The following is an 18,685-nucleotide window of genomic DNA, read 5'->3' on the forward strand; positions in this document are numbered from 1 at the left end:
ATGGCACGGCTGCCATCTTGCATGTTTCACAGCTTGTTTTTTAGTTGCACTTTGAATCCAGGTCAACTCCCTGATGAAATGCTTGACATAAAAAGCAAGGTTTTAAAATAATTTCTTTAATTTCTTTTTATGAAACAGAAAGGAGAAAAAAAAAATCGATTAATCGGATTTGGTATGATAAAATCTGAGATTTATTTTTTAATCCATATCGCCCAGCCCTAGTTATCAGCCGTGAAAGCGATATCAATATCTGATACAAATATCAGCTGAGACTTTCACATCAGTGCATTCATGATGAAACCCCCTTCTGCTGTAGTTCTGGGTTTATGTTTAGTGGTTTTTCTTCATGTTGAAGACCCATTTGTCAAAGATGCAGAAGTGTACTTTTCTAAGTTGAAAACTAGTCAATGATGACTGATGTATAAACAGGTTTAAGGGGGAACTCAGAGTGAATTATTACGTGGGGTGCAGAGTACTTTTCAGAAATTACAGTAAATTGCAGTAATCAGCCCTGAAGCAGCACTTATGTTTCTGCACTCGATAGGCGTCTGAACAAAAAATGTGTTTATTTTAGAAGTTTTTCTAACCATAGACTGGAGTCTTTCCAGGCAGGATGACAATGATGAGCTGGAGCCCAGCGTAGGTGTTCTTCAGGTGCCTGAACATGGGCTCCACGCTGTCCGCACCCTGGGCGTACTTGCAGAAGCACGGCTGGCCTTGGATGGGCATCCCAGCATCCTTTGAGATCTTACGGAGCTGGTCTGTGAAACCCCTGCAAGCAAGATTGAAGGATGGAGAATCGTTGAGCAACATGGTTCTTGAAAATATGTCTTTAAGCTCAGAAAAATAGGTAAAAATCTAGTCTTAACCTCATTGTAAAAGAGGTAATTTAAAGTCTTTTTAATCATGTTTCAATCCCTACACTGTCATTAATTCTTCAATAAACAACACTAGTTTTGGGGAATTTATAGATTAGACATTAAACTTGTGTTTATTTGGAAAGCGCTGAAGTGATCTACAATAGACCTTTCTCTCTCAGATGCCAAACTACGGATCCTTCTAGGGGATATGGGGAATTTTTTTTTTTTTTTTGCGTTCTCTCGCAAAGTGCATGTTTCCAAAAAGTGCATTCCTGCCGAGATTTGCATCCCGAATATCGATGAGGAAAACGGATTAAAATTTGACCAAGGCAGTCACTTGTTCTTATATTAATGATATCAAAATGTTTTAATATACCTCTTGTGGGGAAAAAACTGTGGTTATTTGGCAGATTCATTTACAAAATTACGGGTGTTATGAACAACATTAAATCCAAAGATTTTATCCGAGGTACAGCTGATTTATTTGTTGTGGTCTCTTATCATTCGCACACAACAATAAACCGTGAGAGCCGACGTGAGTTTTGAAACGGCAAAGCTTTGTCTTTAGCGCAAGATCAAACGTGCATCTACACAGCACAGCGTGCACAGACCAGTGTGACGCATTCGCGAGCGTCAGAAAGCTATTGTGCATTCAGGACCATGGGAAATTTCAAATTTATCTCGGCAGGAATGCACTGTTCGGAAACATGCAATTTGCGAGGGAACGCAAAAGTTTTTGCGAGGGAACGCAAAAAAAAATAATAAAAAATTCCCCATATCCCCTAGAGGGCTCCATACCAAACTGAAGAAACGACCTTACTTGAGAATTTCTTCTCGGCACTGTCTCTGCGTGGCGAAGCAGGCTATGGCCCACATCTTTATCTCCACCCCGGTGTGGAACTGCTTCCCCCTCATGTCCCACACCCCGTGGCTGGGCGTGGCTACGGTGCGGTTCTGAAACGACATCGTAAACTCAACACATGGGCTGAAGATTATGCAACCAATCAATTGTGTTCACAACACTCTCGGCTGGACGGACAGAAAAACGAAAAAGTGACACAAACGTCACAAAAAAAGCACAAATCCCTGAGATGCAGACAGCAGCTAAAAATGCTGCAACTTCTACACAGTTTAATCCATTACAACTACAAACTTCCATTTAGTGGGATTTTATGTGAGAGGATACATGATTATAATTGTTTTTTTATAAATAAAATCTAATTAGCTCAACTGGGGGGCTTTAGAAAACAACTACCTGTTAGCTGGTTTCAAAGAGCAGTGGTAATTGTGCCAAGGGTCCGTTTCAGAGTTTTCTCAGAAAACATTAGTGAACAAACACCGTCATAAAGACTAAGGACACACCACACAGGTGTGGGATAACAGGGGGCCTACATGGAGCGGAGATGAGGACGGTCCAGGATTTTAAGTTCAGAGCAATGGAGAAGGTGGAAAAGAGGTGAGGAAACATGTCCAAGCAGGCTGGAACGGTCAGCTGTGTTGGCTGTATGAGGGTAACAGGGAGAATAAAGGAAAGCTGTACAAGACAGCGGTGGTGGTGTACGGTTTAGAGACAGTGGCACTGAGGAAGAGGGAGAACTGGAGGTAGCAGAGATGAAGATGTTGAGGTTCTCTTGGGGGATGATGAAGATGTATAAGATGTAACCCAGTAGAGACAGACATACTCGAAAAGTAAAAAAAAAGGTACCAAGTACTGAACTGAGAGTGCTAAAAGCAAATATATGCCAGTCTTTTCAGATTTTTGTTTATAAAAACTGGTTTGAAAACCATGCTTTGTTTTCCCCCAGTGTTAGTCCATAACATAAAATCCCAATAACATACATAGAAGTTTGTTGTTGTAACATGACAAAATGCACAAAGCACTGTTACAAAAAAAATGAACAAAGGAACAAAGGAATAAGATTCTTAAAGTAGACATTTCAAATTCAAACGTGGTGCTGGTTTACCCTAAATGTTGGTATGCAGCTAATGTGGGAAGCAATTTGGAGCGTGTATCACTATTGGTTTGAATGCATAAAACAAAGGTGTGTTTCATCCAGTAAGATATACAAAATGTTAATCCAAAATTTAATTCAGTCTCAGCAGGCAGCCTTTTAAGTTTATAATAATTTGATAGATACGTTGCGTCTTAATTTTACAGATCTGGGTCTGTCACCAATGATGAGAGCCTAATCAAAACAATTCGTCTGATGCTTTAAAACCATTTTTATGGGATTTTATTTTGGATTAAAGGCTCCACTACTGAGGCTCAACCATAAACAGCAAAAAATAAATAAAAATAAAAATACAGGACATTAAGTACAAACAGAAGCCAGTGATTAGTTCCCCACAGAGACGAATGGGGAGAGCGTGTCAGACAAACAGAGAGAATGGGCGTGATTTAAAAGAAGGGTACCATAAAGTGCTCAGTGCTCACCCTGCCGCCGTACTGCAGCATGGGGGCGGGTAGCACTCGCCCCGTCACATGAGCCATCTCGTCGCGCACTTTGAACTGGAACTCCTGCACAAAAGGGTCCGCCTCGTAGTTGGCACTTCGCACCTGCAGGAAAAAAGGGAGGCGAGAGCGGGTTTAGCTCCTCGCTGTATTAAGACGCCTGGACAGTGAGGGCAAAAGAAGGACTTTCTAACGAGAACTCAATCTGACACCTTTCATTAATGTTGATATTTTTCTCCAAAAGTAACTAAAAAAAAAAAAAGTAAATTAATTTTGTAAGTCGTTTTCTTTTTCTAGCAGTATCAGCCATTTCTCGAGGAACTTTATGTTGTTCAGCATGTTTCTAGTCCGCAACAATTTCCTAATATTTCAGCGATTGTAAGGCGAAAGAAAGGAAAGAGCTTAATCTTATATGAGGGTGCTTGCTCTTTTTCCGAATTAAAATTCCAGACTTTTTTAAAACTGATATTTTTTTTTCCCCAAGACCTTAACTTTATGTACTTGTATACTTGTGTGCCTACTGCCTACTTCATTGGTTGAGATTGTACAAACTGTTTATTAGAAATGTTAATTTTTATAGGCTAGTATTCAATGAACAAATGCATTATTCACAGTAAATTATGCTTTTACTGATGAAAACGTTTCAAAACATGAAAATCACAAGTACATGAATTTCACATCAAACAAGTGTTTGATTCCATTAGGCTAATACAGTACGTGACCAGTTAGTAAAATTATAGTTTTATAGCCTACCTTCCTATTTCTCATTTCCCTATGCCTTTGAGCACACTGTAAAATTCTACCATACATTTTTTTCCCATACTTTATTAAGACTTTCACACAAAATTCAAGACTTTTCAAGGTCTGGAAAACAGTGTTTCAAAATTCCATACTTATTAAGACTTTCAAGACTTGCGCAAGCACCCTCTATATTTATACATGCAAGAAAATGTCAGGCGTCAGTACCCTGCTAAGCCCCTTTATCTTTATATCTCCAGCTCCTGCAGAATTCAATATGTGGTTCTGACAGAAACACCTTTTCAGCCTAAATCCCACCGTTTCATGCCCCAAGTTTCCCCTCGGCAGAGCGTGAAAACACATAGTCCTGATTAAAATGATGTTCTGTATTCTAACCCAGTCATTGTGCTTTTCAGAGAACAGCGAGGGAGATGCAGTGTAATAAGGTAACGGCGCATTTAAAATGTGTATTGCTCGTCTAATGGAAGCCCCTGGGCAGTCGGTGCCCAGTTTTTCCAACCTCTCTTATAAACAACATGCTGTTGAGACAGTCGCAGATTCACATTAAAGCCATTTAGACCATGGTATTTTCCTGACCTTGGGCAGATCTGCGCTGTAATTGCCAAATGTGATGGAGAAGCACAGAGACATGCCTCCAGTTATAACACAAAATGAGAACGGGGGAGAGGTGAGGCGGCTATAGAACCAGTAATTTCACATAACGATGAGCAGAGACGCATCAGGGAGTCGAGGACGGGGACTTTTACCATTCGCAAAGCCTGTGGTCAAATATTCTATACTATGACTAGACAGTTCAAAGAATAACTGCAGAGAAGACTATCTGTCAAGAGCCTGGTCCAAATCATTTTAACCACCTCCTCCTCAATCTGAAATGTAAAATCTTGGCACACAACGCACAATGACAAAGACCCTGTATTTAATTTGATTATTGTTGCACTAAATCGCCCAATGACTGAATTCTGATTTTTTTCCTTCATCAGGGATTACTGACGTACGCACTGGTATAAAAATAGGTATAATTTTATAATTCCTTCTATTTTGTTTATACTCAAAACTAGTACCTTCCTCAAAGGTTATTTTTTAGTAAATGTTTTTAGTTTTATTTATTTGTTGAATTTAAAACAAAATAAACACAAATCAGTGAGTTTTCTTTATAGTCTGTAGAAAGAAACAAAATTGGCAGATAATGTCTGAGATATCAAACATTGGTATAGAACAGCTAATCAACTGATCTGATATTCTAACAAGAAGGCTACTATAAATTAGGGATTTCCTGCCCAATTTTTCCAGTTTCCAGTTCTCTAGATTTCTGAGCTGCAGGTTCCTCTTTCCTTAGCCAGGGGTGTCCAAATGTTTCATCACATGGGTCATAACTGTTAATTCAAAAGATACTCGAGGGCCAAAATATAAAATAATAATAAATAAATAAAAACTTAGTTACCCAAACAATATATTGTGTAATTTTTGTTTTTTTGTGTTTTTTGTTCTTTTCCACAAAGAACAAGCATACAATATTTTTATTAAATAAATTAGATTGATTTTTTCTATAGAAAAAGGATCTGTAAATCATTGCAGATCTTAATCTTAAAAAGAGGTTTAAACATTTGCTTTATTAAACGATGGTTAGTTTGCTTTTTTTGGGGCTCGACAAGGAAAAAAAAAAAAGATTTTTTCTTTTTCTATTCTCATCAATAGGAAGAAGGATTTGGACCAGTCTTTCTTTGAAAACACTTGTACTAAACTAGTTTTAATAAATTAATCAAAAGAGTGATAAACACTGGATAAATGTCATATGTACTATAAAATTAAAGCGAATGTTAAAATTGTGGTTACTAAAAGGCAAAAATGTTGTACCTAAAATTTTCAATTGTAAGAAGATTTTAATTAATCTGTAATAATTCTGCTCCAATTAAAAATAAAAAGTCCCATGTGCTGGTGGGCCAAATCATTCTTTAATCGAAGTTGGGGGCCACACAAAATCAGTCCAGGGGCAGCGATTTGCCCCGGGACACATTTTGGACACCCCTGACCTAAAACACTAGAACACATGAAAAAGGGAAATCAACTTGCTGCAGGTTCCTTATTAGAAGTTGCCATTTAAACATTAAATAAGTACCAAAATATCTGTACACTAAACCTTTTTTAACCACATTCACAAACCAAAAAAACGCAGCAGAGGACATTCTGGTTTTGATGCTTTCATGGACCAAAAATAGTAGGAATTTATAGTTTTGATGCATTTAATGAATAGAAAAGAAAACAAAATGAGAACTAGCTGATTAATTACCACTATCCATATCTGGAGTGCCTAATTAGATTTAAATGTAGTAAAACAATTATAATTTATTGTATTATGTTGGAGCACATCATTTCTCATATTAGAACTTTTAATGTATCAAAAATATAGTTTCTAAGGGTTTATGAACGTTTCTCCAGAACCCACCAGCCTGCTGATCTCCTCCTGCCTGTCGGGTGCAGAGCGAGCTGTGGCTTTAATCATAGTGGAGGTCTGATTATCTGTCAGCTTCTTGATGCACCGCTGACCAGCTACAATGTTACACACCTGAAATAGAGGCAAAAGACGATTTATTTTAAATAAATATATATTTAGCCATCAAAGGATTTTCTATGCAGCAGTTCAGTTTACTTTTTTTGCTATTTTTTTAATGGATACAATACAGAATTAGCTATTTTTACTATTTTTAAATGCAGATGACACAGATTTAATTCAACATTTATGCATAAAAGAAGCTCTTTTTTCTCTCACCTCGAGGGGCAGGTAGGTGTGCTTTTGCTCCTGGCCCACCTGTAAACAGGGCAAATGCGGGTACTTGAGCTGCAGGTTGTACTTCTCCCTGAAGTACTGGGCTACTGTGCGTTCTACAGTCTGACCGTTCTCCAGCTGCAGAGGGAACCTAAAATAAGAAATAAACGCAGGTGTTTATTTCTTCCAGTGCTGTCAGACTTGAAGTTATGGAAAAATGATTAAGACGTTGCACAACAAGATATTTAATAACAATGGACTGGAACAATGAATTATGAGTCCAATGTGTATCTATTTTCTGACCCATTGTTGCGCTTTTAACCAAGAGACAAGTGCTCAGTCATAAATACAATCAACTCTCTCAAGGACTATTGATCTTTCACCACAAACCCTTTTAGACGGCTTATATAGCCTAGATTAACGGTCAAAGGAGTAAGAACCCATCTGTGGTCTTAGGTGAACAGATGACGGCGTTCTGATCAGAGCCCTGCTTCCTTCCTCCCCCCTCCCAGATTCTCAGGTACTCCTGCGTTCCTAACAAGCTGACTCACGTTTGATGGCTGGCAGGCCGACGGGTCACGTTACAAACGCGGTACTTCCTCCGCATCGTTCCACAGTGTGTCACCTCCACCTTTAAACCTGGGGAAACACCACAAAAGCGTCGATTTAACCAAATGTCCAGGTGTGAATGCTCAACCTTTCCCTCTCTCTCCACATGAACACACACTTCAAACAGAGTTAAAACTCAGATCCTCACATGCAGACAGATCACAAATCCCCCTCAATCACCTTTGATTTCTTTGGTGAATTTGACCCTGTGAGAGTCCGTGAGAGGGCGAGGCTGCTCGTCTATGTTGTGGATATCCAGCACTTCGCACATGAACTGGATAACTGGCTGGGCTTTGTAGAAGGCTGTGGCAGAGACTGCAAGAGAAAGCAAGATCGACACAGTTATTGATTATTTAGAACAAAAAAAAAATAAATAAATAAATAAAAAATATATATATATATATATATATATATATATATATATATATATATATATATATATATATATATATATATATATATATATATATATATATCATTGCGAAATCTTAATGGATTTGAAATGTCTGACTGACACTGTAGGTTAGTGGTCACAGACATTCAGTCTGCATTGAAAGGGGGTAATTATAGCTTGCCCTTAGAGCTGCACCGAGTAATCAGCCGTTGAATTAATTGAAGCAGCTAAATTCATACATGATCAGCTCTGACTGGTGACCAGCTGGTCAGACACTCATAAATCCTACATTTCTTTCCCTATCTGTGAATGCATCATATTAAGTGCTATGGGGTCGCACCGACACCAACCATCCTCGCGGTGGATGCTACTCAGACTCAAGCTTTGCCTTTTTATAAGTATCAGTGAGGCATTTTAAATTAAGACAAAGAAAGCACAGAGATGTAAGAAGCCATTATAGGAGAAAACTGTGGCAAGCTGTTCAGTGGCTAACAGGAAGGCGGAATAGTGTAAAATAAAGACTCCGTTTGATTCCTGTGCACGTTCAACCTCAGACATGGAACATGCTAAATGTGGAAATGCTGGCAGTAGTTTTTGAAAGCTCAGGCTCTACATTGTATAGGATAAACACAGAGAGACCTCTGTCTTAGTAAAACTAGCTATGCTAACAGCACTAATTACTTAAACACTACGATGCTAAAGCCATTTTAAAATGTCTACATCGTAATAATGTTTTGCTGGCTTTAAAAATCAGTGTAAAGTTCTGTTTTACAGTGAGAGCACTCAACCACATATAGTGTAGCCTTCCCTCTTCTCTAAGTTCATAACAATAAAGGTTAAAAAATATATAAAAGAACTCTATGCTTTTCTTAAATGTTCTTAAAGCCCCCCAAATAGAAATTGGAACAAATTAAAAATTATATTTGCAAGTTAAAGCTTAAAACAAACTTAAAAGATCAGTAGTTTGCCACATTTTGATTGCTAATTCACTTGTCATGACAACTCCAAGAACAGGTTTCATTACTTTGCAAGACCATATGTTCATAAAGGCTTGTTTTTGTGTCAGACTAACATGCCAGAAAGTCCAGAATAAGGATTTTACAGAAATAATTTTACAAAATGACAAAAAAGTGGATTTGTAAAAAATATTTTTTTTACTAATCCACTTTTTACTTCATGAATGGAAAACATGATGGGCAAATTATTTTTTTGCATCACCATGATCTGGATAGAAAAGATGTTAAACTTTGTGGAGAAAAACAAAGCAAGTCTATACATTTAGAGGAGATGACAGCAAAATCAAGTCATCTACTTGTGGAGTTTTTATGTAAAATAAAATATAAATAAAATTGCTTTCCTGGAAAAAGAATAATTATTCTGATTGAGACCCAACAAGATCGTAAACAGTGCACCAAACCTTTGATCTGCAAAGATAGGAAGTGACAACACTGCAGTCCCACGTTTCCTCCCATGCAGTAACCTTTCATTTCAGTACTTTATGAAGGTGTTTCTGAATAGCGAGTGTAAACAAAAAGGTCTAATTTCTCTGCAGCTCCACATTTATGATGTATGGGTTTTTCACAGTAACAGTGAGTAGGAGAGCAGATTTAGTGAGAATCAGCTGAACACAAAAACAGAGTTTCCAGTAGATGATGCCATAACTGAATGATCAGCAAACATGCGAAGTTCTCGTTGCAGATGGACGAGCCTTGGTCTTTGAGTAAAAGTATGTGCACGAGCCTTGGTGCAGGCAGTCGTTTTACAAATTTTGGAAAAGACCTATATCCAAGGGCTTTAAGCATTTACAGCAATACAAAGACTGTGTTAAGGAAACGCCGCCCATAACTAGACTCCAAAAACCCATGACCACCCACAAGTCTCAGCAACTGAATCTAACACCAACAGATTCATTCACGCACTTCCTTCAGTTTCCATCGACCGTTCCAGTTATCAGCAAAAAAATAAATAAATGAATAAATAAATAAAACAGTTCCTTTTCTAAGCTTTTTGACCCAAGCAGCTGGTTCAGGGCAGATTTTGAATTTTGCACTTTCACGGTTTAAGATTTTGCATCATTTGTTGTGATTTCAACTTTTACCTTAATAGTAGGTACACCTGGTCTGGCGTTCTGTTAACTGTGACACCATCCAGGGAGGCAGATCATCCGCAATTACCATAAAACATAGAAAGTATTCCTGGATCAATGTGTGTTTCTGTGCTTTTTGTGTCTCTGCTCTGTCTTCTGTAACCCCCAGTGGGTTGAGGCAGATGGCCGTTCACACTGAGCCTGGTTCTGCTGGAGGTTTTCCTCCCTGTTAAAGGGAGTTAAAAGTTTCCTTTCCACTGTCGCTTCATGCATGTTCAGTATGAGGGATTGCTGCAAAACCATCAACAATGCAGACGACTGTCCCTGTGGCTCTACGCTCTTTCAGGAGGAGTGAATGCTGCTTGTCTAGACTTTATGCAACCTGCTGGGTTTCCTTAGACAGGAAACTTTTTGAACAATCTGTATAATCTGACTGCATGTGGCTTTTTAAAGTGCCTTGGGATGACATGCTATAAATTGGCTCTATATAAATAAATTGAATTGAAAGAAGGTCTCCATAAAACAAACGTCATGCCCTAAAGTGACAGGTTCTTTGGTCACACCCCCAGGCGACTTCTTAACACGACATAATCTTTGGGGTTGTCATGTCGACGCGGGACTAATGCGCTGGTTCTTAAGGAAGCTTGATTAAATGTATGTATTATCTTCTATAATCATAAACAGCTTTGTTCACGTGACAAAAACAAAAACTGAATGCAAAGCCAACGGGTAGCTATAACATAAGCATCAAACAATATATCAAAATACAATAAAGCAAAATAAGCCAATATTATACTTCTCTTCATAACTAAAAGATTGTGTTTCCAAATGGTTGTTGTATAACAACCTTGGTGGTGCTAGTAAATGTTAATATGCGCAACTTTCATTGCATTTAAAATGCTTGTCAGCCAGATTAGATACTGAACTGGCGGCTGCTCCACCACCTCCAACCTTCCCCACTGGAACTACCAGTTCAGGCGACGTTTCCATTTAATTTCCGACTGGAATATCTGGTTTCCAAATACAAACAGAACCTGCCGATGTGACTCAGCGTCACCAAAGCATGGCCACCTACTAACCAGTCCATTTGTTTACAACGTAGCGCACGGCATAGCGACGTTAAGCAAGTCGTTTCGATTTGGTGAAAACGTCCGCTAAGGCTGTTTAGCCAACATGGCAGACATGTCGGTGATATGTTGTAGAGCTGGGCAATATCCCGATATCTTTAGGCTAAATGTAGATATATGATATTTATCGCAATATGTTTTCCTTTTGATTCTGTGATTATAAAAAGGCATCTCTGAATCAAAGCTTTATCCCAAATGTTTCTCAGGCACATTCTTTAACAAAACAGCTGTAGATAAATAAGAGAAACAGAGGAAAAATAACCTACCGGAATAAATAAAAACGCAACATAGACCATCTCGATATAAACAATATAGTCACATCTTTGTTAAAAAAAATCTCTGTAATTAAACAATCTTGATATAATACTGCCCAGCCCTAGTGTGTTGCAAAAAATATATAGTTAATGAGTAAGGGTATTTGAAACACTGGTCCAGAGTTAGATGACATAAAAAAAAAAAAAAAAAAGACATAAAACAGTTTAAATAAGCCCTGAAAATATTCTACAAGCCTTGTCTGGATACAACATTTAGATCCACTGTGAAAAAATCTTGATCAAGCAAGAAATCACAGAGTAAACCGACTGTGAGGAAGAAAATAATCCAACAATGGTCAGTGGTTTAGAGCCCATTCGGATCTGTTAGTGAAAATAATTGAAATCTCATTTCTCTATGTTAGCAAAATGGAGTCAAAAAAATCTTTCTGTCTGTGCAAAAAAAGTATTTTTCATGTTCTTGGCTTGCAATATTTCAAAATATGGAGATCTTATTTATAACTCTGCAGGATACATGGACCAGCCCCCTGCCACAACCCAGGGAGAATACGTGGGTATTGACAATGGATGGATTATTTCTTCCTCTATTTTAGGACATTTGTGTAAAGAAACAAACAAAAAACACAAAAAAACAGCAGAATTGGTCTCTCACCATCGATGTTTAGCATCATCTTCCACATGGCAGGGCGCACTGACTGGTGAAAGCCAAACCAAACTTCCCTCCCGCCTCCCAGAGGATGGTCATAACCCTCTGGAGCTGAGAAGAAAGATCGGCCAACTGGAGTGTACCTGAAGGGGCGAGAAGGGAGAATTTTTTTTAGAGAAGGGACTGAAGATAGCTTAGAAAATGCTAAAAGGAACTATAACAGAAAAGAAAACGGGAACAAATCAGCAAACTGCAAAGGGGATCAGGAAGTAAGAGCCAAATGACATCCTAACTTGAGAACGCGCATCCGAATGTTCTGCAACGGTGTCACGTTCACCTTATCTTGGCTACCGTCTGAGACGACATCAGTGAAATGAGAAGCCGATGACATTGCCTCAGCGCGTCCACGTCTCCAGGCATTGAACAAAAAAAAAACACATTAAATACTGCTTGTAGGCCACATTTATTCTGCGAATCCAGGACTGGAGGTCTGTCAAGACGCCAGAGTAATACCTGCAGCACCTGTGAGCCGGGGGCCAAATGAAAGGCGCTGATAAAAACAACCTTTTAATAACCCTTTGAAAGAGATTTTCATTACAGCTTCGGCAATATCGTGTGAGACTCCCGTCTCGTGCTGAGCCCCAGGAAAGAGATATCGACTGGAAGATAACACGTTGTTTTATGAGTGTTGGTAAAAGATGCGTTTGATTTCCGCTTGGCTCAGCTGATGCGAAGAGACACCGTCGTGACGCGAATACACGACCCGGTATTCACAGAGAATATCTAAGGCAGGGGTGTCAAACATACGGCCCGCGGGCCGGATCTGGCCTGCCGAACAATTTAGTCCGGCCCTGTGGCTAAATGCATTATCATTATAAAAAAATATATATATATTATATATAAATATATATATATATATTTTTTTTTTTTTTTTTTTTTTCCCCCAGTGTCCTGTCTGGCAATGTGGCAATAAGAGTTGTTGTCTTAATGCAAAAAAGAGCTCATCAGATTTGACTTTCACAAGTGGAGCAGTACGGCTTTTGCCATAGTGCTCCGCTTGATTTATGAATGTGAATAGTTTTATTATGATTCATGCGGGGAATATCTCAAATGATATGGACACTACAATGGGAAAGCAGGAGAGGAAAGGAGGAAAAGAGGAAAGAACAAGAAGAAAAAAAACAAAAGGCGAAAGAAAGAGGAGATAAAAGGAAGAGAATGATAAAACAATTATTGAAAAAAACATGTACTTCATCTAATTGAAAATATGCAGTTCCTATATTGTCCACGAGGGGCGCTGTGTTTTAATTAGCAGATTAAGCTTCAGGTGTGGAAAAATTTAAATTATTTCTTAATTTTTATCAGTTTGATGTATTTTGTCATGTAGGACAGTGTTTTTAAGTTCCAAAAAATGTAAATAAATGTTTTTCAACATTGTACAATCACTGTGATCAGTTCTTATGCATAATGCACAAGTAAATGTATAACTGAGTAAAAGTATTGTTGAAATTGCACATACTTTTCTTAAAAACGCTTAAGGTTATTCATAATATATTGTGTAAAAGTGAAATTAATTTAATATAAAAATCAACAACAAGTCCACATTTATTAGTTTTATTTAATCTTGCTATGAGTTTACTAGTGTGGCCCTCTTGAGATCAGATTAAGCTGAATGCGGCCCCTCAACCAAAATGAGTTTGACACCCCTGATCTAAGGGGACAGCTTTGCGATTTTATTCCTTCTAGTTTCACTTTAGGAAAAGAGTGGAGAAAAAAAACAAAATCAGGATAAACGCTACATTTTCTTGTGAGAGGATTAATTCCTGAAGAAAGTTATTTAAAATGTTTAAATAACAAGAATAAAACCTGGATTAGAGAAAGCCAGTGGGGAAAAGGAGTCTTTTAATACAGATGAACAATCTGTAGGAGCTCACTTCATGGAGGGCAGGTGCCGCAGGACTACATCCACTGCGTGCACAGGGTTGGTGCTGATGGGCTTGTCCAGCTCCAGCGGTTCAGGCATGCTGCGGCCAGTCAGCACCTCGTGCAGCATGTGCCAGCTGACCAGAGACACGAACTTGATGGAGACTTTAAAGGGACGATCTTTGCCACCCTCGCCTGGAAGAGTGACATCAAGGTCCACCTGTGGAACGAGACACACACGCACACACAAAAAAAAGTCAAGAAGGACTAAAAGGTTGTGCCGGTTTGATTGACGGTTTTCATTTAGGAGGGAAAAACACATTTGCTTGACATTTCAGCTCACCCCCGTGGGCGCCACAGGCAGTGGGTTGGCTGTGTACAAACTCCTCTTTCCATCATAAACTGGCCTCCGATCTCCAAAGATCGTCACCTTGAAGTGCTGCACCATCGAGTCGACCACCTCCCTGCAGAAAAGGCAACAACAAGACAAGGTTTTTATGACTTTTTCAGCATAAATAAGAGACACGGGACGGCCTCAAACAAGCATAAATAACACAAAGACGAGCGTGTTTAAATGTGCAGAGCACACGGCACATCATGCACATTAGACTTAATCTGGCCCAGAGCTCATCTGCTTAGCTGTGTTACTCTCCTTTTTAATTTCTCTTACATAGAAAGTACTCCTGGATCAGTGCCTCTGTGCCCTTTTTGTGTGTCTGCTCTGTTTTCTCTAACCCCCTGTCGGTCGAGGCAGATGGCCGTTCACACTGAGCCTGGTTCTCCTGGAGGTTTCTTTCTGTTAAAAGGAGAGTTTTCCTCTCCACTGTCGCTACATGCATGCTCAGTATGAGGGATTGCTGCAAAGTCAACGGCACAATGCAGGCAACAGTGCACTGTGGCTACACGCTCATCCAGGAGGAGAGAATGCTGCAAGGAAATGATTCGATGCAATCTGTTGGATTTCCTAAGAAAGGAAATTTTAAACTAATCTGTCTTCATCATTTGGTTGAATTTACTTTGCAAAATGCCTTGAGATGACATGTGCTGTGAATCGGTGCTATATGAATACAGTGAACTGAAAGTGCAGTAAACATACTGGATAATTAGAGAGAAAAAAACAACTTAGCAACATTTGATTTGGTTTCCGGCATATATTTAGTATGTTTGTAATGACATAATAGCTTGTAACAAATTAAAATCCTTATGTCTGCCTATGGTTGGATTTATTTTTTCAGCTGCATCTAGTTTTGATGATTGGAAAGCCAGACCGCTGCAGGTAGTCTTCGACTAAAGCTGGGTGGTTGATGATATTAAGATGCATCAAAGTATCTAAAATTAGTAACACTACTGCATTAAAGATGATCATTAGAAAGCTGCTGCAAATATGGTATCTGTTGCGCAAAGATAAACGCAAACATAACTTTCTTTTTGTTCCAGTTAGGAAGAATTTCCTGCGACGCTGTGAGTTTGGTGCGATCCGCAGCCCGCCACGATGAACTTACTTCAATGCGTCGCTCCCTTCAGTAACGTTTCATTTATTTATTTTTTTACAGAACTTCTTTAAATCCCAAAACTAACAAAAACGACAACAGGCTACCACAATAAAAAGGGGAAAATAATGCAGCCTCAACAATAGAAACACTAATGTGGCAAAGGCAAAAGGACAAAGAGGATGAGGGAGATGCAGTAGTACTAGCAGCAAGGTACTCTGGATGCTGGGAATAGCCTCCTAACCATGTGGGCCTGAAACAACACCTGTTTCCTACTATCTGCATGTGGTGCTCACCTTTAAGTCGATGTTTAGGTGGCGAGGTTTCCCACTAGGGAAAAAGACGCCATTGCTGCCAGCAGTAAAAAGAAAAGGTGGTGGGGATAAAACCAGAGCTAGATATTCACCTTTTAAAAAAAAAAAAAGGGGATTCCTTACAGTGGGGACTTCACAAGAGGGGGGAGTTATACACTTCTTAGGTGGTTCCACTGTTGAAGTCATAGCTCAGATTAATAAACTTTAATTTGTATCTTTCTACTGTCCTCGTCATCTTAGGCGCTCTTCTCTCCCCATTCGCCCTTCTCTGCTTCAGCTCTTTCCACCTAATAACTCGGAGGTTAAGGGAAGAAAATCTTTCCAGGCATGGAGAACCATCCAGGTAGAAATTCTACTACGTGTGAGAGAACGTCAGATCTTCACCTTATCGTATTCAGATCAACACATTCAGCACCGTCCCTTTTTAATCTTCTCTGGTGGTCACCGTAACCGAATCTGTGGTCATATCTATTTTCTCCACGCGCCACTCTTTCCCCGTTCTCGGCCTTTCGCCGCTGCATCACTTTTCACAATAACACATTTGCTGAAATTAAATTCCTTAAAGCGTTAAACCTCCCACATAACCAGTGGTGTCCAAATGTTCTTGCAATATGGGCCAAAATCACCAAGATGAAAGCGCTCAGGGGCCAATTCTTTTTCCACCATTAAAAAAAAAAAAAAAAAATGCAAAAATTATTATATTGTAAATCTTTTCTTTTCTAAATTAAACAGGCAATGTTTAAATGAAGCCAATTAGAAAAGAACAAGTTATTGTAGGTTTATAAAAAGGGTTTCAGACATTTGCCTTATTTAAAAAAAAAAAAAAAAAGTAATTGGTCGTTTGCGGCCCGACTTCTTATGAAATCAAAATTAAAGCAGAAAAAAATGGCTAATAAGAGAAAAACACTGTTTTGTACCAAACATTTTCGATTCAACAAACGATAAAAAGGGTCCCTCTTCTTCAGGTTCATTTGCTGCAGGGTCAAATTTACACCTTTCTTAAACTGCAGTCAGGAGTCACATAAAATGATTCAAATGGCTACAAATGGCCCCCAGGCCACACTTTGGGGACCCTTCATCTTAGCTATTTAAATATGTGTAACGGTCATTTTCTCAACACTCTCTGAGTTGCATCACTAATCCTTTTGGTGCCTCCTCTTCCTCCTCTCTCGCCTCCACCCTCTCTTCATTCCCTGACTTCTGTCTCTTCTTCATCTCTTAACAGAAGAGTAACGGTTAAAATAATATTATCTATCTAATTATTATTTTTTTTTAATCAAACTGCTCACATAAACCGTCTTTGCTGACTTTGCATCAAAAAATGTTCTCAACGATGCACATTGCTGTAACTTGTAAGCTCTTTCAGCTGCATCAGTGTAATAAATCTTTTTGGTGGCTCCGTCCGGTCCTCTGTCTCCTCGGCTTCTTCTCGTTTAAAAATCCAGCTGCTCTTGGGGGACGAGGAGGATCTGAAATCAGCGACAGATCGGTGAATCTTGTTTGTAATCCTGATTTGCGGGCTGAATCAATGTTTGTCTGACAGACTTTGCGTCGTTAAGACCAAAGCGACCTCACTGAGCTTCTCCTTTTCAGTGAACAGCACCATGTTTCACTGTCTCTCTGATTTGCTTCAGCGAAGCAAACTTTGCACTTAAATTGCTTGCGAAGTTCGTCTGCACCGTAGGGAAAAATTAGACTGGATTTTTCTTTTTGGCTCTAAAACTGGGAACAATGACAGAACATCCAGTATGTCAGACAGAGATCTTCTGTCCATTTCATGTTCTCAGGAATACAACATGCCGTAAAACTGTTGAAACTGGAGTCTTCTTTTGCTAAATCTCATATGACAGAAAAAAAAAAACGTTTATTTAAAATTTCCCAGCACCTAAAGAGCAAAGGAAATATTTTTGAGATGCTCTGAATATGTAGCTGCGACTGGTCAGTTGATTTTATAGTCACAATACAAGCTTTTGTTTTTGTGATAATCACATTTTTAATTATACAAATTTTTATGTCTTAAGCACAAAAGAGCACATTTTATTTCAGGTTTATTTTGTGTCAGATTTCTCCTTGGTGTTCCTTTTGACCGCTGGGATGTTGTTTTTTAAGGTCCAGCGTTGACCATGAAAGAGCTCTAATATGACAATATTATAATTTGTGAAAAGCTTCTATGTGCAGCTGTGGTTAAAAAAAATGGCTAAAATAAAACATTTAAATACATTTTTATTTTGCAATCAATTTTACAAACAAAGTTTAAATTTTGTTGCATCGGTCAGGTAAAGGCAGAGGATCGTTGATTTCTGTTTATAAGAACCATTTTTGGGGTCGCCCAATACCCGCAATCCTGCAGATAATTTCAAGTCCTAAAAAACAATGTTAGAAAAAAGAAATCTATGGATGACTGGATTTTATAAGGATTTATTGATTCATAAAAATTATAAAAATATTTTGAGATGGAAAGTTTTCAATCTTGTAGGCTCAAAGGAGCCTGTAGGGGCTCAATGTGGTTTTTGCAGTGGTCAGTCTATGTGGAAATAACTGCAAAATTCATCATGGCTAATAAAAAAAAAAAAAAAAACTTAGGTGGAAAATTTTGCATTAGGAAATATGTTTACTTTCACAAAGAAACAGTGTAATGAAACAGTTTCAGTTCATTTCACTGGAAACGATTGCCAATCATAAAGTTTTCTTGTTTTTTAATTCACTCCTCAGGTTAAGACGTTTTATTTATTTGTCATTATACATACAAGGTACATAGGACGTAACTTTGTAGATCAGATGGAGGGTTAGTCTGAGCGCGCTGCCACTAATGGCCGACCTGACCGGCATGTCTTTAGTGGAAAGGGGAACCCGGAGCGCCCGGAGGAAACCCACGCAGAAACGGGGAGAACGCACAAAAACAAAGACGATTGCTCAGGTTTCAGGTTTACTAACGCGCTTCATTAGTCATTTCAGCAATCTCCTCAGAAGTGTCCGCTGCTTCCCCAAT

General features: G+C 38.7%; 1 protein-coding gene across 2 annotated transcripts in view; it reads right to left on the reverse strand.

The window, feature by feature from the left end:
* Window positions 1–18,685, reverse strand: part of LOC105934862 (protein argonaute-3) — a 47,302-nt gene that overhangs the window by 9,540 nt on the left and 19,077 nt on the right. Inside the window, exons 3-12 of one of the 2 annotated variants that reach the window (XM_036135244.1) lie at window positions 14,236–14,356; window positions 13,904–14,112; window positions 11,976–12,112; window positions 7,625–7,759; window positions 7,387–7,474; window positions 6,839–6,986; window positions 6,515–6,634; window positions 3,295–3,417; window positions 1,681–1,814; window positions 588–772 (exon numbers count right to left, since the gene is read on the reverse strand). In XM_036135244.1, the coding sequence (XP_035991137.1) occupies window positions 588–772; window positions 1,681–1,814; window positions 3,295–3,417; window positions 6,515–6,634; window positions 6,839–6,986; window positions 7,387–7,474; window positions 7,625–7,759; window positions 11,976–12,112; window positions 13,904–14,112; window positions 14,236–14,356 (1,400 nt within the window). Of the gene's footprint in view, window positions 1–587; window positions 773–1,680; window positions 1,815–3,273; window positions 3,418–6,514; window positions 6,635–6,838; window positions 6,987–7,386; window positions 7,475–7,624; window positions 7,760–11,975; window positions 12,113–13,903; window positions 14,113–14,235; window positions 14,357–18,685 lie in introns of both variants that reach the window. The other variant, XM_036135243.1, reaches the window with a different exon arrangement.

The sequence above is a fragment of the Fundulus heteroclitus genome, chromosome 3 (assembly GCF_011125445.2).
Source record: "Fundulus heteroclitus isolate FHET01 chromosome 3, MU-UCD_Fhet_4.1, whole genome shotgun sequence".
NCBI lineage: Eukaryota > Metazoa > Chordata > Actinopteri > Cyprinodontiformes > Fundulidae > Fundulus > Fundulus heteroclitus.